A 24,669-nucleotide genomic window follows, 5' to 3' on the forward strand; every position below is an offset into this window, starting at 1 on the left:
TATTGTTATTTGATTTTAATGCATCATTGAGTTTTCAGGAAGTAAAGAAAATAAAAGCAGATGGCTTAAGAACCAGGTACACAAGAGAATCACCTAGAAAGCTTGGCCAAGTGCACATGTTCAAACCCCACTACAAGAGAACTGCTCAGAATCTCCAGGGTGATTCTTGTTGCTCGCTCCTTGTTAAGAACCACTGCTTAGGGGATTGATTTCTAGAGAATCTGCTGGGATCCAGACATGCTGGAAAGAATTCCTTTACATTTAACCAATATTACTAGCTTTACTGAAACCACTGTACTCTGGACTGTTTTGATAGAGACTCCATTACTTAAATATAGAGGCAGGGCCAAGGCCTTTATTCTTAGTAATCAATTTGGAGCATACTTTTACTAAGAATAATTGCAGACCAGGCAACAGTCAGAATATCTGCTTGTTTTTTGGTTAAGCCAAATGGAGACCATTAAAGCAAGTTACAAAAAGTGCCTCACGAATGTTAAATAGGATTAAAAGTCTGAAACTTACTGTAGAATATAAAGTGGAATTTTGAGCAATAAGAAACTTGATATATTTGACAGTTTTAATTGCAAGACTAGACAAAGGGTTGGGGGAAGGGGGATTATATGGACTAAACTGGAAAACTGTTCAAGGACTGAGTGCTAGAATTCTGCTGTCTCTTCTGGCTCATATGATCTCCTTCAAATCATGTCTCTCTCATCTTTGAAAAGCATTTGATTAGACTGGAAAATTGGCCATATAATGTATTATCATGTAAACATCCTTACTGACTAGTTCCTCGTTCAGAGGTTAATTGTATGATTGACTCTGGACAGAGTGGCAGAACTGGTTTTAGTCCAGCACACCGACTATTTTTATCAGTAGGGCAGTGTAACTGGCAAACACTGTGAGACTTCGTAAACCATCCAGTGTATTACTATTGTTAAACGTTTGATGATGAAATCCCTGGAAAATTCCCGCCTATCTCTGCCAGGAATCTTTTCAAGTTAGCTTCAGCAATATTCACTAACCTTCCAGCCTCACCTTTGACAGGTCCAGGGGAGGCACCTCAGATCTTCTGATATTCAGAGGAACTTAGTCTGAAAAAATGCCATTTGTAGGCTCTTGAACAGAGAGGTCAAATTTGATATTTGATAAGAGTGTATGGAATAAGAACTTCTAAGATGACCTGGAGACTAGAGAGGCTGGAGAAATTGGAAATTTTCTGTGGTGCTAATCCAAGCTTGAGGTGATAAAGACTATATATGTTTACTATTGCTGCTGTAACAAATGACCACATCAAAATCCCCTTAGTGGCTTAAACAACACATTTATGATCATATAGTTCTTTGGGTCAGAACTCTGACACAGGTCTCACTGGGCTAAAATCAAGGTATGGCCAAGGCTTCAATCCTTTGTAGAATCTCTAAGAGAAAACCGATTTCTTTGCCTTCAGCAGCTTCGATAGGCTGACCACATTCCCTGCCTTGTGACCTCCACCCTCCGTCTTCAAAGAAGGTAATAACAGGTTGAGCCCTTCCTTTTTATGTCACCATCTCTCTGGTTCTCTGATCACAGCTGGGTAAAGTTCTTCTCCTTTAAGGACTCATGTAATTAGGTTGGGTCCACCCAGATAATCCAGGATCATCTCTCTATCTCAAATCTTAGTCACATCTGCAAAGTCCCTTTTGCTATGTAAGACAGTATATTCACAGATTCCATGGATATCTGTGGGGGCCACTACTATGTCTAACAAATTCCTAGAGCAGATATTTTAAGCAATCAATAGAACTTTCCTTTTAGCTGGGTTGATGGCACATTAAGTCAGTTTGGTATGAAAAAGGGGTGGAAGAGGTGGAAAAAGATATTGAAATCAAGCATTAGTCATTTGGGTAATTTCACCCACTTCCACTATTCTAAGACACGTGAAGGTCTGTCTGTGTGCTGCCTTCAAGAGGAAACTCCTGGAAGTCACAAAACAATGGATATCTTGGGGGAAGCATCTAGATCTAGGATCAGCAAGCCTTACAAAAGCAGGCCTGGTCTGTTCATGAGTGTTTTCAGGGATGGGCTTATTTTCTCTCCTTCTCTGAGAGCACTGGTGCCTCTCTCACTGGCCCCCACTTGCTGGGGCCATCTCCCTTTTTCTGCCCCCCTTTTCTCACATGGCCCCAACTCACTCAGGCCCACTTCCTGAATGGAGCAAATGGGACCAAGGAGCAGGGTATGGAGAATGACTGTGAAAAGAGAAGCAGATGTTGGGGCCACAGTGAAATCAGCATGTGAGTGGAGATCCACTGGGTAGTTGATCTGGTGAGGTGAATGCAGCGCGGTCATTCTGAGCAGAATATGAGCATGAGAGTCTCTCAGTACCACCGGGGGTGGCGCCAGGAGAAGGGATTCTTAGTTGAGACACTACCTCAGACAGTTTTGATCTCTTTATTTTTCAATTTGTTGTTGCACCAGATTTTCCAAATTGAAAAATAAAAAGAAAAGGAACTAAAAGGTTATGCATTTCATGTCTGTGTAAACAAATCCAGATTTCCGTAACTCAAATTGCTGCTGAGACTCTCCATATTTTAATGTGCGCACTGTAGCTCTTGCTACTAAATCTCTGCATGTATCCTGGGAAGTTAATCCTGAATTAGGAAACAGAAAAACTGATTAAAATAAAATTGGGCCAAGTTCACAATTTTTATATTCATAAGATTCAAAATTTCTGTGAGGACATGTGCAATGCTAATTGAATTATCTTCCAGGGTAATAACAAAAAAACAAAACAAAAAACGGAAACCAAAACAACGGTAAAATCTGGGTTTCCATGCAGAGAAATGTGTGAATTAGGCTTGCTGTGTTTTCGGTTCATTGTGATTCAATATTCTGCCCCTGTCAAACACCCTTTACTCACTAGGCTGTGCAAGCTCAATTCTCTTCAGTCCTCAGTAGATATTATCCATTTTTTATGTAGCAACATTTCTTCAAATTTTATACTTTTAACAAAAGAGGTTTTTCACTGAACTTTGAAGATAGCATTATTAGACCATATAATGTTTTAATCACTGTCTTTTCTGATTGCCTTTAGGACAAAGGAGCAGTTATAAATGTTCAAAGAAAAGTCAGGAAGGTGAAAGGCCATTGTTTTTGAGCCTGTAGGCACGAGCTAAGTGAAATTGAGTATTAAGGAAATAGTACAGAAAATTTGAGTCTCAACATTTCCTTTTAATAAATTGGATTAATTGGAACATCTTTACAACAGATCTTTCTTTTTTCCTTCCAGGCCCACTCTCTGTCCCTGCCTACTGTCTTCTCTGCCCAAGGAGGCTGATCTGTGTGGGCCTCACCAGTAAGCTCTTTTGTCCTCTGGTTTGCATTTGGGTTTGACAATAGAGAGCCTCAGCAGGAGGTCAGAAGGAGAGGGGAGGGTAAGGTCAGGGTCCCCTCTGCATGGCCATGCCCCTCTACTGAAGACCACTGCTCTTGTCTATGTTGCCCTTTCTTCCAGGCTCTGGAAACTGCTTTCTCCCCCTTTCCTTTTAGGCCTGGCACTGATGTAAGCTTCAGGGTAGTGCACTCTCTTTTGTGGTTTTGACTAGCCATACCTTGCCCACACCTTTACAAATACCCTCTTTAGCTAATCTTCCTCCAGTTATCCTAAGTGGACTGTGCTACTTCATATTACAACCCTTACAGAAACACCATTGGATTCATCTAGTCCTGTTTCTAAATTCTTCCCACATTATGGGGCTACCATCATCTCTTACCAGGACTAAGTGATCTCCCCACCTCTACTCTTTATGGCTCAATATTTCCTAACAATTTCCCATCACAAGTATAATAAAATCCAAATTCCCTACCATGGCCCAAGGCCCTGAAGGATCAGGCTCTTATCATTTCACTTGGTCATCATGAATCACACTCATCTCCTAGGCTCTGGAACACACCAACTCCTCCTTTGCCTGAGGACCTTTACCCATGTTACTCACTCTGTCTGGACTCTTCTGCTCCCTGCTCTTCATTTGGTGAGTACTGTCAAAGACAAAACCCAGTAAGTGAGGAGATAGATTTTACTCAGGCCTTTGCAATTGGGAAAGCTCCCCAGGTCTCAAGATTAGAGTGTATATTAGTTTCCTATGGTTGCTGTAATAACCACAAAAAGAGTGATTTAAAACCATGGAATATTATTCTCTTATTAGTTCTGGAGTCCAGGCATCCAAAATGAATCTCAATGGGCTGTGCTGCCTCTGGAGGGTCTAGGGGAGAATCTATTTCTTGGCTTTTTTGCTTACATCTATAGCTGAATTTCTTGGTCATGGCCCCTTCCTCTATCTTCAGAACCCGTGGTATAGCATCTTCTCTCTGACTCTGCTGCTCTCTGTTTCCACTCCAGGGCCACCTTCTCTCTGTCTGTTGTCAAGTCTCCTTCTGCTCCCCTCTTACAAGGATACTCATAATTATACTTGGGATCCACCCAGATAATCCAGGATAATTATCACATTTCAAGCTTTTCAATCTCACTTTCAAAAGTGAGATTTTCAATCTCACTTTTCCAGATACAGGAACATTCATAGATTTCAGGGATTAGGATGTGGAAATGTTTTAGGGGTAATTCATTATCCAGCCTACTACAGCGTGCCTCGGCAGGGTGGTTTTGCCTTAGATATTTATAGGAAGGAGTAGGCAAGTTACAGGTGGGGTTATTTATAGTTGGGATTGTTTTTCAATCTCAAGAAGTTTCAGTGAAACAGGAAATGTTTTTGTTTCTAGCTACTTTCAGGGGGACAAACAACTCAAGTCTTTGTTTATCATTCATGATGCAACAGATTCAGGCCAAAAGGGACCCATCTGGGTTTGGTTTTGTCATAGGTAAACATGGAAGTCTCCTACGAGTCTTATGGGAATCATGAGAAAGATTGGACAGCAAGTCTTACCTAAGCCATGTGGGGAATGGTGGTTCATTGCAGTTAGCTGTTTTCTAGAACACAAAAGGTTGGGGAATTGGAGGGAGGTTGGGGAAATTTCTTAAGTATCACAGTTTTCTAAGAACATAGGGCTCAGCTAAGGTTCATCATTGTTAGCACCTTCTCGTCAAATGCTTTTTTCATAGATACCTTCCCTGAATACCCTAAGCACTGCCCTTTCCATTACTCTGTCATCGTTTCCTCTTTATTTCCTTCACAGTATTTTTCATAATCCAAAAGTATTTTGTGTACTTGTTTGCTTGTCTATCTAGACCATAAACTTTTTGAGGGCAGGGAACATGGTCGTCTTTTATCTTAAGAGCTTAGAACAATGTGTCTTTATATCTTTAGAGCCCGGGCACATTTTGATTGAATTGACAAAAGAAGCAATACCAGATGGCCAATAAACTTTCAAGAAACTGTCTAGTAATTACCTCACTGGTAGTGAAATAAGTGAGGATGAAAATAACAGTGAGATAAGCAGGAAAGAGTCAGAGATCCCAGACAGCTGGGCCCGCATGTTGAGAGACACACAGAGGTGTGTGGGAGGTGAGGCGTGACTGGCCTGAGCTGAGCTGGGGGGTGAAGCTGCACAGAGTCAGAGACCCGCCCCCAAAGGAGGGTGCGCTTTATACAATCTCATCCCTGATTGATTCATCCTTTCAGCACGTATTTGTTGAGTGCCTTCCATGTGCTAGACACTGGTCTAGACTTTGGGGACGTAGCCAGGGAACATGCCAGACAAAAATAAGTCTGACAGTAAGTAGAGAAAAAGTGATTGAAGCAGTGCTGAGCGTTAAGGGGAAAAGTGAAGCCGGAGAGGGAGGCGTGGAATGTAGGCCTGTGAGTTACAGAGTGGCCGTGGAAGGCCTCGGCGGGAATATGCTACCTGCCAGGTGCAGGGATGGGGGAGCTGCAGGTGCTTAACCAAAATTGGAGGGAGTGATATCTGGGGACAAGGCATTGCAGGTGGAGGGCACAGCAAGCACTCAGGCCCTGACCTGCAGACTCACCCCTAAGAAGCCTGACGTGGTCTAAACAGCAGCAAAGGGGTCCCACAGTTGCAGGAGATGAGCTCACAGATGGGGAGGGTGAAGGTTGCAGTTGTAGGGCCTTGTCAGCCTTCATGAGGACAGCGGCTTTTCCCCGAGTGAGATGGGAAGCCATTGGAAGATTCTGATAAGACGGGGGACACCTTCTATTTCATTTACGTCGATTTTAATTCATTTAAAGGAGTGCTTGGGCTGTTATGCTCAAATGAGACAGAAAAGGGTGAAGGACTGAGGCAGTGATCCTGGTGAGAAAAGATGGTGGTGGCACAGATCAGGCAGGGAGCAGCGGAGAAAAGTGCTTAGATTCTAGATATATTCTGAAGCCAATAGGATTTGCTGCTGGGTCAGATGTGAGGTGAGGGGAAGGATTCAAAGCCGATTCCAAGATTTATGGCAAAGATGGGGTTGCCATTTATTGTATGAGATTTGGAAGAGTGCTAAAGAGCTGCTTTGGGAAAGAAGATCGAGAGCTCAGTTTTGGACACAAAGTGCACAGTAATACTTCTTTAAAAATAGAATTTGCCCTGACTGGTGTGGCTCAGTTGGTTGGGCATCGTCCTGTGCATCAAAGGGTTGCAGGTTCAATCCCCAGTGGGGGCATGGGGGAGGTGGCCAATCAGTGTTTCACTCTCACATCCTCACATCAATGATGTTTCTCTCTCTCCTTCTCCCTTCCTCTCTCTCTGAAAAACCAAAAATTAAAATTAAAAATAAATTAAAATAGAATTCATTTTGTAAATATACCTGTGAGCATTAGGAAATCGTAGAACTGCTGACTGTATCTTTCCAATGTTCTGGTCGCATTAGCGGCTGGAGTAGTTTAACATCTTTCAAGACGTGATATTGCTTACTTCTCTGAACTTCTCACCTTCCCTGAGAATATTTCTACTACTTCTTTGCTGGGAGAGGTACAAAAGGAAAATTAGAAAATGCAAGTACATAATTGCTTTGGAAATAATAACTGAGAAGTTCGTATGTGAAATATCTCTGTTTCCTGATCTCCTGGGCATCTAAAAGCAGATGAACCGCATTCAGGAGCTCAGGAGAGCCTCCCACTTTGAGAAAGAGCTGCATCTGAACAGAGGCCTGTGCCGTGGCCCCAGGGCTCTGCAGCTGAGTCCACAGCTTGGTAGTTACTCATGTCTTTCTCTAAAAAGTTGAACAACCTTCTGCTGAGAGATATTCCAGGCTGAGAAAGAAAGCAGTCTCCTTGCTCCAGATGTCACTGCTTGTCAACTCCTCTGAAGCAGTGACATTCATTACCCGGATCTTGACCTCAACCTCTGAGTCCTTCCACATTCCTCGTCTTGAAGCACCCAACCTGAAAACACACTCTTTAAGTCTTACGCAAGAGCCATACTCGCTGCTTCACCGCAGTCATTCCATGTAAATTAATTTTCCAGATAACTGAAGCTGAGCCATCCTACAATGCCCACCAAATGAGGGAGGATTTTTCTGAGGATGAGCTGCACATGTTCTTGCTTTCTTAACCAGAGTGCATGGATCAAAATTGAATTTTTCTGCCATTAGGCTATCCTCTCATGAAGTGAGGATGTCCTCAGGCTCTCTTGAGGAATGTAGGATCTGTGCCTCCTAAACGTATGACCGCAGACGAACAGGTTTTTGAGGCTTGTGTTTGCTTTTAAAAAATGTTTTCGACACTTTGCTGCATTGTCCATGCTGTCATGTATTGCTGGTTACTGCTCGTTTAACATGCTGGAAAATACTGACTGGGAAACCATGAAAACAGAATTGTGTACAAATGTTCTGTCTGAGAACCCCGATTTAGTAGTAGAGGACCTATGAGGTCCTTTTCAGCTTTAACTTATTTTTTTGGTTGTAGATTTCCTGAAAAATGGGCATGATGTGTTGCACATAGATAGTGGATCATTTACTTGGATACCTCACAGGCCATTTTAACTTACTGATTCCCAGAGTGAGTCTTAGTAGCTGAGATACGATCTTCAGAAATGTAAGAGAGCATCTGCAGGAGGCAGAGTTTTAAGATGGTCCCAAGTTTCCTGCCCCATCATGTTCATACCCTGTGTAATCTCCTTCCCTGAGTCTGGGAAGGGCCTATTGAGAATGATGGGATGCCGCTACAGTGATTAGGTTGGTTACCTTGCATGTTTGGCAAAGGTGAAAGGATTTTTGAATATGTAATTAAAGTCTCTAATAAGTTGACTTTCAGCCAATCAAAGGGGGTACTGACCCAGGTGGCCTGACTTAATCAAGCAAGCCCTTTATTTTATTTTTTAATTTTTTAGAAATATGTCCTTATTGATTTCAGAGAGAGGAAAGGAGAAGAAGAGGCAGAGACAGAAACCTCAATGATGAGAGAGTCATTGATCGGCTGCCTCCTGCACGCCCCCGACTGGGAACTGAGCCCACAGCCCCGGCATGTGCCCTGACTGGGAATCAAACCCGATCGCCTGGCTCCGAGGTCGATGCTCAAACTCTGAGGCAAGCCCTTTAAAAGAGGATCTAGAGGTAAGAGGTTTTCTCTCCTGCTGGCCTTGAAGAAGCGAGCTAACATGAGTTCTATAGCAGCAAGGAAGTGAATTTGACCAAAACCACGTGAGCTTGGAAGAGGGCCCTGAGCCTCAGATGGGACCTTAGTCCCAGTCTCGCGTGACTGCAGTGTTGTGAAGCCCTGAGCAAAGGACCCAGTTAGGCTGTGTCTGTACTCTTAACTCATGGAAACTGAGATCATAAGTGGATATTGTTTTAAGCTGATAAGTTTGTGATAATTTATTATGCACTTATAGAAAATTAATACAGCATCCTATTTGGATTTTGTGTTTAAAAGGGCAAAAGAACCTACTGCACTTGCTAAAATGCATGGGTTCACACAAACTTAATTACATTATTATAATTCTCCCATCCTACTATGGATAATATCAACTCTGAGTTTTATTCAGCCCAGGAAATAAAACCCCAGAATCTATTAAGGTTAGACTTGTCATTCCTGAGTTTCAGAAAATAAAATACGCAGGGCTCCAGGGGTAAATCCAACCCAACATTTCTCTTCTCTATCACCTTTTTCACCCAGGAATCATATTAAAAAACCCCCACAACTCATGTTTTTTAAATAACCAAAATGAAATAAAACTAAACTTGTCAGTAGGTGTGTGGTAGGTTCAACTTATTTTTTTAAAAGTGATATTTTAGTTGCTTATTTTATAAGCACACAGACTATAAGGATCATATAATATCTTACATTTTTGAGTGTTTTATAAAACTTTTTAAAGTTTATTACATATGACTTTTACAATAAATGTCACTTCAAACATGAGTGAATAATTATTTAATTTTTAGTTTTTAAAATATTATTTTTGAGTAATTATTATTGGTATATGGTAAAAAGTAAATCTCTTTCACATACTTGTCCCTTATTAATATCATTTTCCTCTCCAGCATCAACTGTTACTAGTTTCTTGTGCATTCTTCAGCAGGTATTCTATGCAATTACAAATAAGTTTTCAAATAATTATGAATAATTATTAACTATTAATTATTAACCACCTCTCAATGTTACTAATCAGATTAACTGATTTCTTAACAATAAGATCTTTCTATATTCCTATAATACCTGTATTCCTGGCTATAGTGGATTATTATTTGACTATATTGATAAAATTGAATATATTAATAAAAATAAAAATACTTTATTTTGGATTTGTACATATTTATTCATACGAGAAAGTGATTTTACTTTCCAGTTTTTGTAGTCTGTCATATTTTGGTATTGAGTTTATGCTAGTTTCACAGAATAAATGAGGAAGAGAAAGAAAACGTTTTCTTTTCCTCTGTTCAGCAATAGCTTAAATATAATGGTAATTATATTTTCTTTGAAAATTTAAAAGAATCCACCCAGAAAAAATCCTTTCGGTTGATGCTCTTTTGGAGCTAATTCCTTGAAAATCCTGAAGTATTAGAGTTTATATAATCCTGGGTTTTATTCTGAAGTATTGTGTAAATTTTAGTAATTTATATTTTACTAGCAAATGATACATTTCATTGGAATTTAATAACTTACCAGCCTAGAGTTTTAAAGAGCTTTCTTCTCCAAAGCTGTACCCATAGGTCCCTTGCTCGTTTGTAAATTTGTGTATTTATAGTTTATCCTTTGACATTTCTTTCTTTCTTTCTTTTTAACAATAGCACCAAGCAGCCCTTGAGTTTGTCAGCTGGCCTGTTTTTTCTCCGAAACTAATACAGAGGTGCCTCGGTGTTGGACTGTCATCGTCCCGGGGGACCGGTTGAGTTCTGAAATGTTCGAAACCAAGTGGCGCTGTGATGTCCAACACTTCATCAAGTGTTTACCACAAAATGCCAGCCAGGTACTGTGCTTAGCTATTAATACATGTCATCTTATTTCCTTGCAACAACCCTCAAGGGGAGATTCTTTTAATAACCTCAAGTTATGTATGAGAAAACGGATTCTTCAGGAGGCCTGGTAATGATCCCTCTACTAACAAGTGGGGAAACTGAGATTCGACTCCTTTCTCTCTGACTCTGGTACCTCGGCTTTTAATTTTACTTTCCTTCCTTAATTTCTTCTTCATGCTTTCCTTTAATTACTTTGCACAGTTTCTAACTTCTTGAGTGGAATGTAAACTTTCATTTTTCTTACTTATTAATAAATTTATTTATAGGTATAAATCTACCTCTGAGTACTGCTTGATCAGCATAAAATACATTGTTATGTGGAATTCTCAACGTCTTTTTTGTTAGTCTAAAATTACGTATTTTTGACCTGCCTTATTTAGAAGAATTTTCTTTTCCCAGTGTGTAAGGCTTTGATGTTATTGTTTATATATTTGCAAATAATGTTAGTTTTATTGCATTGTGATATAAATGTAATATTTACCATTTCTACATTTTGTAATTTACTGAGTTATCTAATATATAATATTTTATAAACACTATAGGTTTTTAAAACATGATGTATTCTCTGTGGATGAGCACTATTTTACCTATTAAATCCATTTTGTTATGTAGTTTGAATTCTCCTATATTTGATCTGTCAAAGGTGGTGATATAGGTGAGCTGTTTCCTAAGAAAATTGACTTTCTGTAACTCTCTTCCTATATTTCAAACAATTCTTGTATTATTTATGTCAATACCATGCTATTTGTTTACATAAAACTCCATTATTATTATAGCTATATGGTGCCTATAGATATTCTATAAATATGAAATAATACACTCCTGTCCTTTCTAATTCTTTTAATCTTAAACTCTGAATATTGCCAACTCTATTCTTTTTGTTTGAATATTTCTATATATTTTTGTTTATTCTTTTGTTTTTAGCCTTTTTGATGTATAACAGGATATGAAGCTAGCAGATAATTTGAATTTACTTATTTTTCTTAAATTTGAGTCTTTAAGAAAGAAACATATTTATATTTTTTGCTTAGTTCTTGTGATCTTTCTTCTATTCTAGTCTATTGTATGATCTTACTATATTGTATAATTTCTCTCTTTTTAATGAGAATTTTTCTGACTTTTCTCTTTTGGGTTTTTCTCATTTTTATGCTCTTTATGTATTGGAACTTACACACAATTTTAAAATTCCATTAAAAGACATTTAAGCTACTTTAAACAAAATCATACTCGAGTCTGCAATTATCCAAATTAGTAGTACCAATAATCAAATGGTGTCTATTGGTTTTCCCTTATTAAGAAATGCTGCATCCCTGGCACTCCTGGTGGCACGGAGTCCTGTTGAGTGGAAAGGGCAATAGACGAGTAGGACTCAGGAGCAGAATCAAAGTTGTTTCTTTCTTGCCTTTTTTTATATGCACAAGTATGGTGTATGATTTTAAATTCTATACCTCTATAAGCCTTACAAAGGTATCTCAATTAATACAACAAAAATGCTAAGTATTAGAATATTTTGTCATAGCTTAAACGGCAGAGATTTTTCTTCCTTAGTGGGACCTAAAATGATGGTGTGTTCAGAAACTGTCGCAAATGAGATGAAATCTTTTATGTTCTGTTTGAAAACACGTTTTCTGCACAAGGAAGGGAAGACTGGAACTGTCGTTTCAACAGCAGAATTTCTAAGAGGCAGGATGGACTCCACACCTCGCTGTGGGGAAGGGGCTTTACCTGCAGACCAGGCTGGCGTGGCGGGGGGCGGAGGCTCTGCGACAGTGCCTGGGTCAGATGCTGGGCCTGGAGCAGGGGTGTGACCCTTTGGCTCTTCCTGCCACTGATGGGGATGCCACGATCTGTCAGTAACTGGGACATCTTAGCACCAAAGTGAGTCTCACCCAAAGAAGAATTTCTCCTCTCCTCTCCTCCCCTTGTGGAGCCCAGACAGGTCTCACCTTTTTGTCAGAGTGTGCCCTAAATCTCTGCAGAGGAAACATTAGAAATACCAAGGTGGGCTGGTCTAGGTGACCCGTGCTCGACATCCAGCCAGCAGGGACCCTGTGGGTGCTAAGTCTTGTACACCCACTGACAACAAACAGGTGTGGCTGGTCTTCTGCGATTGGCACAGGGACCTCCACCACACCACCTGGCATTGTTACAGTCCCCCTATTTGATCTTAGCTGGAGGCCTGGTTAGTACCAATTTGCAGTGCCAGTTTGGTAACCCAGCAGCCTGAGAGCCATGAGACCCAGGGACAGGATCTTCCACTCCTGCAAGTTTTCTTTTTTGTGTTAGGAAAAGCTGAGGGCTGACTCTTTCTCCGGCTCAGCCCTATGGCAGGCAGTTAGCCTCCTGTTACATTTCAAGGGCACCCATGAGATGCCCCACTGCAGCACCCATGTCTGCCTCAGGTGCCCACCAAGCACACGGTTGGGCCTCACCAGGCATCTAGAAAAAGAGATCCCACTCAGTGTTGCACTCTCCTACCTTGGGCTTCTCACCTCCAGTGCAAGTTGGAGAGGAGCTGGTGGAATCTTCCTAAGGTCTCCTGCAATGATTCTGTGACACACTGTTTTTTTCTTAGGAACACTGGTTGCAAGCTGACCTTTGATAGCTTCCTCCAATCTCTCCCAAGTAAACTTTTAAAAAATGTTACTATACGGATGGCATCCTAGGTTAGTACCCTACTGTGATGCTGATTTTTCCCATTTTTATGTTTCTTTGGTCATTTCAGGGGGAATCTGATAGACAACAGAGAAGGAAAATTAAATGCCTTTGCTCCTGTGGTGTGGTTTGAGTTTTTTACTTTTTTTTTTTTTAACAGAAGTCTGGTCATCCTGCATTTAGGATGTCTGCAGGACTTATGAAGAGAAACACTGTGAAAACTAGCAATTGAATATATGTATCTGAGACTTAGGGGAGATCTGGGTTAGAAATAGAAATTTGGAGGCTATCAGCATGTGGTGGCAGTCAAGTCCCTGGAATGGGAGAGGCTGCCTAGAGCAGCAATTTCAAAATCTTGCAGATCACCCACCTCTCTCCCAGAGAGTCTAATTTAGCAGGCCTTTGGTGGTGTCCAAGAATCCACAGTCTTTGTTTAAAGCTTCCATTGAAAGATTCCTGAAATTGAATATTAAGAGAACTTGCAAGACAATGCTTCCAGCATGGCCCCATTAGTGTAGGCAAGTGCTATGTCTGTGTGTACGTGGATATGTTGTAGGGATGGTGGCAGGGCCATCAACTGAAAAAGTGGTGAAGATTTTGAAGTCACTGTGGGGGAAGCTGATGAGGAATGTAAACAAGGTGAGAGGACAGAGAAAGTTGGACACCGATGCACATACTTGTGCAACTCTCTCCTTGCTGAGAAGCTGAGTGCAGGCGTGGACGTGGTGGGTGGGTGGGTGGGTTAATAGAGTTGGGGGAAGCAAAGGACAATGACAGGACACTGAGGGCTACAAAAATCTGCTTGTACCTGACCACAGCCCCCATTCTTGCAAATTTCTGCCACTCTAACCTATTCCCAGCACAGCTGCTCCTGACCTTAACGTCGTCAACCCCTTACCGCCCCCCATGCCTTTTCTCTCAGTCCAGGCCCTTCTCCTTTGTTAACTTAGAAACCAAGGGACATTACTTTAGTCACTCTCTTGCCAGTAGCCCACAGAAAATTAAATAACTAGTTTAAAGTCTAACGACTAATAAATGGTGAGAGCAGTGTGAAGGTTTCTGTGTGTGCCCGTGTGTGTTCTGTTTTAACCACTACTTTACGCGGCCTCCTTTGGTTGGCATGGTGATGTCCCACCCAGACCCTGTTTAATGAAGGACTTCGTGCCCCAGCAGCTGGGAACGCTGTCCGCAGACAGGCTTCAGCTCTCAGGCCCTTCAGAGAGCTGTCTCGCCCAAGCTCGTACCCCTCCTGGCAGGCACACCTGATGACAGATCCGCGAGGGAGGGTGAAGGCCTGGTGCTCTCAGCCCTGCCTGGGACTGCTCTGAAGGGCCCTCTGTCTCCAGGGCATCCCGTGGGGTCATCTGAGGCTGTCCCTGGGTCAGCATCACAGCTCACCTTTTCCTCCACACTTCTTGCCTCCTCCGTCGCCCTCCCACTGGTGTTGATCCCAGGGGCACTCCTTAGTAAACATGCTCCACACTAAACTCTCTCTCAGAGTGTTCCCCAGGGAACACAAACCGAAATAGCCTCTCAAAGGAAAAAAGAGCCAGACTTTGCTGTTACAGAGACCCTCCCAAGTGTTCCAGAGAATGTCAGGCCCAGATGAGGCTGGGAGCAGCTGCCCCTGGTCGTGGCTAGTCATTTGGATTTCGGGTGCAGAGGGCTCAGGAGAGAGGGTGTAATCCAGGGCTGAGCTAAGTCAAGTGCTCCCACGTTGGTAACAGGGAGGGCCTGCTGCTGAAGCCTTGCTGACTCGCCTCCCTGGTCATCCTGAGCTGAGTCCAGGCTGAAGTCCTTATCTTAAATCCAGGTTTTAGACGAACTTCAGATGAGGCAAAAGATAGAAAATTTCAGGCTCACATCTGCTACACCACTGCACTGTAATCTGAGTGAGTGAGAAATAAAAACATGGCTTAGGCCAAAGTGAATGTATTCCAGTGCTTTATTTCATGTTCATTGTTCCTCTTACATTTAATCAGAATAAACAGTCAAAACATGTCAGGAAAAAATCAAGTCATTCATCAGAAAATACAATTTTGTTGTTTTTTCAATGTGATTAAGTATAATAGAAATACTAACAAAAATGGGGAAAAAAATCAGTACTTACATATTTCAAATTTTGCAAGGTTGTCCACTTCAAATTTTAATTGCTCTTTTAAATCTATACAATCACTACATAAAGTAATCAAGTAAATTATTCAGTATATATTTCTTTATAATGCCTGAAAATTTGTGGTGGTTGGTTTTCAATTACTAGACATCTATGAAGATTTCATCTGTGCTAACCACTTAATTAGAAAAAAATATGTAAAGTAATGCTATGATGGAAATTTCAAAATATTTAATAGGGAGAAAAGTTAAAGTTTATACATTAAGAATGGAGTATATTTCATTTAATTAGAATATGTGTTGCCTTCTAAGCCAGCTAATATACATTTCAGTCAGCAGCAAATTGAAGCCATATGTTATCAATGATCGCTCAGATCACTCTAAGTATATAATCTGTGTTACATTAAATAACCTTATTTAGGTAACTGCTTTAAACATTTTGTAGACTCAAATACTTCTTAAAGTTTTCAGTTATTGATTTTCAAATCTCCTTTGTAGGTATAAGCCTCTCAGAAGGGCGAGCATAATCACAGTTCCTGCCCAGTTGGTCTTTTCCTTTGATAACCACCCATGTTACTCTACCAGCCTGTCAATAAGCATTTAATGAGAACCTGCCGTGGGGCTGAGGGCTCTACAGGGGCCTAGAAGCAAACAAAAGATTAGGTTTGCCTGGAGAAGCTGACAATCAAGTTGCTGGTTTATGAGCATCAGCATGGATTGGCTTAATTTTCTTGTTTATCATCAGCAATGACAAATATATGTTTTAAGGTGTACCATTAACTCTGACACTGCCCATAAGCTGACAGAAAAGAAAATAGCTCCCATTAACTAATAAAAAATAGTGACAAAGTTTATGTAGAACCCCGTGGTATGTATAGTTTGTGGAGGTTTGCATAACTGCAGATCAGATTTACAATATGAAGTACTGGACAGATATCTTAAGTATCCATCCATTAGTTAAAGTGTGTTCTCATTTTCATGTTTTAAGAGTAAAATGTCAGGACATTTTTGTGGTTTCCTCTAACTAGTAAGACCGGAGGGAGGTTCTTCGTGAGGATTTCCAACCAAGCCATGTACAGCCAGTCTGATATAGATCCTTTTCTTGCCACTGGAAGGCTCCTGACAGCATGGAAGAAAAACAGAAAACAAAGGTGACAGTTACTACAGTCACTAACATCCCTAGTTGTCTGTGCTATTTAATAAGCAGTGGCCTGACACTTTTATACCCCTCCTCCCCAAAATGAAAGCACTGAAATTATTTTGAGTATAAATATTACACTGATGTATTTCTCAGAGAATACAAATGTCTATAAACCAGAAAATTAGGCTTGGGCATTGTAGAGACAAAACACAACTATAAGCTTTCATTCCTTTTTAAATAGAAAATTTGATCAACCAATACTCCCCCCTCCCCCCCTTTTCTGGAAGAAATAATTTTTCCCAATAGTTTAAAGCTCTTATACTTGGGAGAAAGCTCAGAAACCAGCTCTTTGAGCCACTCAGGTCAGGAGACCATTCTGCATCTTTGATAGACAGGCCTCAAGGCTAGACCTTGCTTGAAGACATACTATTGTTGTACATATGACTCAGTTCATGAGCTATCAATGTGACATAATTGGAGATCTTCAGATTTAGCTATCCATCTTTAGGTAGACAAACAATATTTTCAGCAGGTGCACCCCTAACATCTGTGGGGTGGAGGGTCTCTCCTTGGTCTCTTCCTACACGGCAAGTAGCCTCGTGAACATGCAATGGACCCCGCACCTCAGGGGCACCTACCTACTGAAGGGGCCTGTGAGCCTTACTGGCTGGCCTGAAGCTTGTTAGGCAAGGAATTCAGGGTCAGTTTCCTGGAGCATGATCTGGAGGGACAGCTGGGGTTCTAGGGGGGCCCTTCCCTGGCCCCGTGGGCGGGGCACACCTGGAGCAAAGAGCAAGTGGGGCCTTCTAAAGCCCACAGGCCCCAGTTTTCTAGGTCTCAGGGTGGCACTGATTTTGCATTCACTACTTAAAATTCCATATGTTCCTTTTTGTTTTTTGAAACTTGGCACCTGAATAGGCATGATCTTTTAAATTGATTAACTCATTTGCCTAAGATTTGTCTAGAACATTCTAAAATGTCTGCGATGATACTTACAGGACTATGAGATTCGCAGCTCTCGAGTGCTCCTGTAGGAGTTCATTCAGGCGAACTTGGCGGTAACTCTGTGGACGACATTCAGATTTTGTTGTGGGCAGTTTTCCCAGAATTATGAATAAGAATTTCTCTTCTTACCTCAAATTGTGGGCAAGTAGAAAAACCTCACTTTTAAAAAATATTACAATTATTTCATTCAGGTTTGGAAACGTACAGTGTTTTAAAAACTCATGAAAAGCTTTGGAAATACAAGGTATAAAAGCAGTTTGTCCTGTGCTATATAGTGGCTTATTAATTTCTAGGGAAAAAAACCAGAAAAACAACAACAAAAACACCAAGCAAAACACCTGGATAACAGTACAAAGAAAATGAGAATGACTAGTCCTGGGGACAAGGTTTGTGGTTGAAGAAAACGATCCTAATCTTGGTACCAATTTGATATTTTAAGACTATAAGATTATACCCTAATCCACCTTTCTTTAAGTTCTTTGGGTATTTTATCAGCATAGGGGAGTGGTTGCAACTAAAAAGGCACAGAAAGACCAACTTGGGAAAACAATTACAATGAACTATTTCGCAGTAATAAGAGTAATAATATATTTTATATTTTACTGTTTTTAGAAATGTGATTCCAGATGTGTGATTTGCTCAATCATATGAAAAGTCTCTGTTAGAACCGGGCAGTTTATTACACATAGTTCATGAGTCTTAGCTCAGTAATTTTCCTACTAAATTTGAAAGGCTTTTACTGTCTCTTGCTCTAACTTGTTCCAGCTTCAGCCCCGAATGCAGTTTATTTAAATTTTGTAGTTTGGAGGTCCTTTGGCCCTCTTCCTTGAATGTCCAATCCAATTCAAATGTCACTTCTTCTACTCTCTTCTTACGTCCCTGCCCTTCCATCTTCCTCATCATCACAACTTCTTTCAAGTGCAGGCCGGATGGGGGTAACACCCATCCTGCTGGGTTTTCTAGAAAAGCTCAGCATTTTATATCCATCCTACAACATGTGCCTGATCACTCTTTCAGCTTCATTATTCCAGTCACATATTTTCTCAGGTCCCTAGGCTAGTTTTCATAGCTATCTTTATCAGGTTAAAACTTTGTTATTGCGTCAAATTGTGTGTCTATCTATCTTATCTCCTTTGCATACATATTGACTTGACTTAAATTATTTTAGACTGAGGGGTCTATCTCCTGTTCTATAATATTAAACTTGAACAGAGACTTCACAATATGGATCAAAAACCTGTGTCTTGCCCTGGCTGGTTTGGCTCAGTGGGTAGAGCGTCGGCCCTCAGACTGAAGGGTCCAGGCTCAGTGCCGGCCAAGGGCACCTACCTCAGTTGCAGGCTCGATTCCCCGCCCTGGTCAGGGTGAGTGTGGGAGGCAACCAATCGATGTGTCTCTCTCACATCGATGTTTCTCTCTCTCCCTCTGTCTCTCCCTTTTACTCTCTCTGAAAAGCAATGAGAAAATATCCTCAGGTGAGGGCTAAAAAACAAACAAAACAACCAACCAAAAAACTGTGTCTTTTGAACTGTTAAAAGGAATTGATTTTAAATTTAATAAATAAAAAGTTTTCTAAATCCTCATATCTAGTAATAAAATTGAAAAACACTGAAAAACTCAGGAATCCTGGATCTTAAATAATGAAATTCTGTAACAGATATATTACTTCTTGATCTTTGAATCAACCACTGTTTTCTTTTTCAGACAGTTATACAGCAAAGAAGAAATGAAGGAAGCCAAGCCTACCTTTTCCTTGACTGCTTCCAGTTCTGAGTCGGTGATTTTCCACGGAGTCTCTCGCTTTAATTTCTCAGCAGTTGTTAAATCTTTGCAGCTTTCATGGAGACGATATGGTTCTATCATCTCTTCAAAGACTTTCCAGCTGAAATTGGAATTATAAAGGAGGCCTCATGATGGGAAACTAGCTCATTATTTCACAGATACTCCAGGTCCGACTGGCTCTGCGGGCTGCAGAATCCAAGCTGAATGTCATGTAAATCTCTAAGAGTGCCAGGGACATCCCGTGAGTAAAACCGTGACTATAGCACTACCTCCCTGCCCAAGGAAAGGCATTGCCATCTTTGAAGCCTTGTCAACCTTCTTGGTCCTCAATACTAACCACAAACACACAGTAGTAATTATTCTGTAAATACATTTTCTACATAGTATAGTCAAAGACACAGTTGTAATGTAGACACTTTGTCCCATAAATGAGTTTCCACCAGCTTACTTTACAGGTCCCATGGAAGACCTGCATGAACTAATGTAGGAGATGAACTAGGTTCCTTGGGAGGTGGTTGGGGCTGCCATCCTCACCTTCGGTCCACATGGCAACTGCCGCTCACGGCAGGCGGGAGGCAGCGGGCAGGTGGGAGACCAGCAAGGGCTCCCACAAGTTTAATGGCTATAGGACAATTTGAATGTTTGCTGCAAATAACGCAGCTTTGTCCTTCTGCTGTTGTTTGAGCTTTTCAAATGACTGTTGTTTGGGTGCATGTTATATGTATATATTTTAAATATATCTTTATTAATTTCAGAGAGAGGAAGGGAGAGGGAGAGAGAAAAAGATGAAATATCAATGATGAGAGAGTCGTCACTGATCGGCTGCCTCCTGCCTGCTCCCAACTGGAGCTGCAACCGGGGCATGTGCCCTGACTGGGAATTGAACCAGAATCTCCTGGATCCTAGGTCGTGCTCAACTGCTGAGCCACGCCTGGCCAAGCATCAATAATATTTTAATGTCTGAAAATCTGAGGCCATTTTAGAGTAATTAAGAAAAATAATTTATTAGAAGGCTAGGAGCAGTGGTATGTCAGCTCTGTGGAACATTTTAAAAATTGCTGAAAAACTTCATGCTTCTTTCACAACAATCTCATAAGATATATATTTTTAAAACGATAGAATAAAACAAAGCCTATAATTTATGAGAGTAGTTGTCTTTGGTATGCTACTTTAAGATGATCTCACATATAAATAATTTTTTTTGGTTTTATATAATGCAGCGTACTTGTAATTTAGCAACTTTGGAACAAGTGCTAATTAGATTCAATGTGCTGTTAAGCTAAGAAATTAAAACATGAAGCCATGAGTTCAATGACCTCATTAGTTGGAGTGATCTGGGATTCTCAGATCAAAGTGCACATGTTACAAAGGAGTAGTATGTCCACACCAGTGTGCCTTTAAGGGACTGGAAAGATACTTAATGCAGTAGATTTCTGACACTTTGACTTATATAAGTGGTAGACAACAACAGAGAAGGAACAAGGCTGATATGCCCTATTATTCTTTCAACCACACAGTCGTTCTGTTTGCAGTTCATTCCAACAGTGCTGTGCTTTCAGAGACCTTTGCCGGTAATCAGTGCTAAGGTGCTGGCCTAGAAGAGAAGAGCCTGGGCCCTCCCTCCAGCTCTTCCATTGTCCTCCTCTGCATGGGTAACCTTGCCTGTAAAAGGGGGTAATGATGGCTGCTCAGAGCTGGCATGAGCATTGGTATGAGAGTCAGTGTGATGATTTGGGTGATAGTGCTATGAAAAAATGTGCCAGTGCCCTGTAAAAGCAAGGCATTCATTTACTGCACAGCCACAGCACTGAGGTGAGCAATCGAGAGGCTCTCTGTTTAAGCTCCCCATATACTTATTTTGATCAGGATAAGAGTTTTCTTTGCATCTTAGCCCAGGTGCAGAAAGACCAGTTCAAAAATAATTTCCTACGAGATAGAAGGTGGAATGAAGGTTGCTGGTTGTCTCCCTGGCATTTATGCTTTGCTTCCCCATTGAAGTATGGGTGGGAATGACTCCATCTCCAGCATCAGCCAATCAGCAAGATTCTGTTTCTTCTGCCAGAGTGGTTGGTCAAGATGGGCACATAACCCAGGCAAGCTTGACAAATAGGGACCTAGCATTCTACTTGGCCATGGTGAGGGGTGCAGTGGCTTAGACTGGTGTAGCCTAAATGGTGCCTATGACCTGAATTCAATGACTGGAGAAGAGATAAACATTTTCTCTTACTGAACATAAATTAGCAAGTATGTAGTCCTGGTTGCTATGGGTAGTCATCTTGTTTTTATTAGCAAAATCAACTTTGACTGATGATTTTATAATGGAAGGTAGAGTAGAGAGAACGAAAGAGAATTAGTCCTTGATTACAAAATTAACCTAGATCAAGCTTTGCCTGAAATCCAAAATATACTTGGATTTCAGTGATGTTTGACAATAATTTCTATTAGATCACTATGAGTCTTCTTTTACTTGCAACTGGAACATGCTGAAGTGACACAGAAGGTAATCATGGGGCTATATTTGCCCATTTGTTTTCTGTGAACCCTTACTGCCCTTTGCTTATGTTCACCTCTAATTTTTTCACCCTAAGGTTCACCCCTGAATTGGTCATTTTCTATCTCCTAGCTAGGTGGATTCAAAGTTAGCTCAAAATTTCCATTTTGATTCTCATTATATGTAATTTTTCTTGTAAGTATTTTTAATTGACTCTAGAGTAGGCCAAGCATTACATGCTATTAAAAATAAATGAGAATTAATTCAATTAAAATAACTTCTAGCTGTTCTGCCTTCCCCATTCTGTTAACAACAAAGTTTTAAAAAAGTTTAATTGTATAAAAATTTCCCCTAATTCATAAAAGATTTCTTCTCTCCAATTAATGTACTAGTTGTTTTTATGACCACTCTAGCATCTTTACATTAGCTTGTTAATTGCTTTTAGTTTCTCTTTGATTTCTACATAAAGATTGTTGTCTTTTTGGCCTATGACTTTCAATTCAGTCTATACAATAAAAAATGAAATTCAACCACAAGAGCTTTTCGGTTTTTCCTGGCTCAATTAGTTTCTCATTAACTTTGCTTTTGTACTCCCTCTCACCCTTGCCCTATCATATTATAGATAATGTTCTATGATAAAATGTCTCCATCAAGACTTACTGATGTTTTATGGGTAGTTGAAAGATTTGTTAAATGCCATTTAAGGGCATTTCACATTAGCCTCCAACACGGAAATCACTGACAAACTATTTTTGACATCTGTGTCACCTGGTGACCAAAAATAAAAAGCCAGTGATCAGGAGATAGTTGTTGGTGGTAGCTGAGGGCTGCCTGGCCAAGAAGACCCAAGGGGAACGGAAATTGAGTGCTGTAAGCTTTGGACCCTGGGAGCAGGGCTGCACCAGCCCGGAGGAAGAGTTCTCGTTCTCTAATTGAACCCCTCACAGGAGCTGCCTTTTTGAAATGATCACAAAGGTGCCAGGTGTGCTACCAGTGGCCAGATGTGAAATTTACTGAATGACCATTCTGTGTTCTAAAATTTACCTTCAAATACTGGAATGGCTATTGCCAACATCAGATATGTGACTGCTTTATAAAGTAATATGGCATCCGTTATAGCCGAGGCTGGAGAGAGGAGGGTGGCACTTCCAGCACACCTCTTCTTGTGGCCTCTTGTCTTTGTACCAAGGTACATGACTGAAAACTCTTTAATTCCAGTAAGAATGGATTCCCTCCCCCCCGCTCCCACATCTTCCTTAACACCTTGAAATACCAGGAAAAAATTCTCTGAGATTGTGAAAACAAATTCTTTTCTTTTTTTCCTGAGAAAGGGAAACAGATGTCTTCATTGCAGGGTGAAGAGGCTGTGTAAGAAACACCCAATTAAACTGGTGTCTAAAACCAGATTCAGACACCAGGAAAAAAGCAAAGATGCCTGGGTCTCTGCTTCTTACTACTGTTCATAGAGTTTGATCCCTGAAAAGAGGAAACCATGGCAGAAAGGTCAGGGGTAGTAAAATGAAGGGAGGCTAGATTATGCTGGGAATCAAAAAATGAAGAGGCATGGCTAGTGGAAGAGGTTCATTGACATTATTGATGACAGGACAGAAGTGATGGGTATGAGGGGGTGACCATGGCAGAGACTAGCACAAAAGGAAGGGAAGGAAACAAGGACTTGGGTATAGAAAACCATGTTGATGGGTAAAAAGGCAAAGATACAGGAACAAATTAATCAGCAAGCACAAGCAATCCTTAGCTGCCGGTAAGACAAATAACAACAAGAATTCAGCTACAGGTAGGTGACTAATTTTGTGCCCAGGATTGAGCCAGGCGTTATAGAAAATCCAAAGTCAGTAGGGGACAATGACAGTAAATGGCCCTGTACTTGCAGAGCATTGGCCTGTTCCTAAGTGGCACATACTAGGGAATCATCAGAACTGCTGTGTTATGAAAGAGAATACATTTCCACCAATTAGAGCCATGCAATGAGCTCATTTGATCATATCACTGCACATGCCAAGAGGCAATGACTTAGGAATTAAAATTCTTCAAATGCAATGTGGAAGGCTACCAAAGATTATTGCATGACATGATAGCCCAGTTCATATCAAAAATGTTAATTCCACTTATGAAGGAAAATCATAAATCTGTTATAACTATAAATATAGGAATGCAAGGCATTTGTGGTATATATGTGAGGAAATACTACATAGTGATAACCTAGGTTGACTCTGTAGCTTATAGCAGTAAAAGTATTTTGTAAAGCCCTTTTAAGGGGCCCATCGACTTGGAGGAATCATGAATATCCTCATGCAGCATGAAGTTAAAAGTTGTTTAGTAAATAAAAATGCATCCTAAATTTCGATGATTTTCATTTAGTTATTAAGCTCATATAGGATAACAATGAATCAAAATAAGGGAAGGGCAGGAAGACTTGAGGAATGTGGAACGGCAACCCAACAAGAGCAGCAGGAGGAAGGAGAAACGATGGTGAACAGAAATAAGATGTCCAACAGGCGGGCGAGGACCCGAGCCACACTGAGTCCTCTGTGACTCTCTCTACTCTAACCCTTGGAGGCCCCAATGCACACCAAATCAAACGTATAAAATTATGTCCGGAGGCAATAATAAAAACATAATAAACAACATAAAATTGAAAACACCTTATAATTGTCAACTTATTGCTCTGAGCAGTTCACTTAACTTACAACCAGCTATAATTTCCAGATCATCCTCTTGCACCTCTGGGAACTCCTGTGAAGATCTAATCTATAAATTGCTTTTAAATATCCTGGACTTGACAAATTTAACAATTAAAGAGGGTTAAAATGGTGTCATGTTTTGAAGACATTTAAGCAATTATTTCAATTTTGTTATTTTTCAATTTTGGAGCCAGGCTTACATTTCCTTGCCAGGCTTCAGATAGTTTTAAAGAACCCCTTTGGGGGCCCTCATCGGCTTGAAGCGTTGAATCCTTAGTGCCTAAAACTAAAGCAGCCACGGAGGGCTGGCACTGTCACTGTGCCAAGAAGACACAAGCTGCTTCCACATCTTCTCCCCTGGAGCTCTCCATCCGGGATGTCCCAC

At 40.8% G+C, this 24,669-nt stretch overlaps 1 protein-coding gene and 1 long non-coding RNA gene across 5 annotated transcripts in view; one reads left to right on the top strand and one right to left on the bottom strand.

The window, feature by feature from the left end:
* The first annotated feature begins 8,314 nt into the window (after positions 1-8,314).
* On the top strand, positions 8,315-22,111 carry LOC107535624 (uncharacterized). The gene is made up of 3 exons (XR_001603040.2): positions 8,315-8,494; positions 10,169-10,347; positions 19,014-22,111. It is a non-coding gene; the product is annotated as an uncharacterized LOC107535624 (long non-coding RNA).
* Positions 16,147-24,669, bottom strand: part of SLC12A1 (solute carrier family 12 member 1) — an 80,289-nt gene continuing 71,766 nt past the window's right edge. For all 4 annotated transcript variants that reach the window (XM_016211116.2, XM_016211108.2, XM_087821629.1 and 1 more), the window contains 3 exons: positions 19,056-19,191; positions 17,301-17,368; positions 16,147-16,282 (listed from right to left, as the gene is read on the bottom strand). In XM_016211116.2, the coding sequence (XP_016066602.2) occupies positions 16,147-16,282; positions 17,301-17,368; positions 19,056-19,191 (340 nt within the window). The remainder of the gene's footprint in view (positions 16,283-17,300; positions 17,369-19,055; positions 19,192-24,669) is intronic.

This window comes from Miniopterus natalensis, chromosome 1 (assembly GCF_054644295.1).
Source record: "Miniopterus natalensis isolate mMinNat1 chromosome 1, mMinNat1.hap1, whole genome shotgun sequence".
NCBI classification, from domain to species: domain Eukaryota; kingdom Metazoa; phylum Chordata; class Mammalia; order Chiroptera; family Miniopteridae; genus Miniopterus; species Miniopterus natalensis.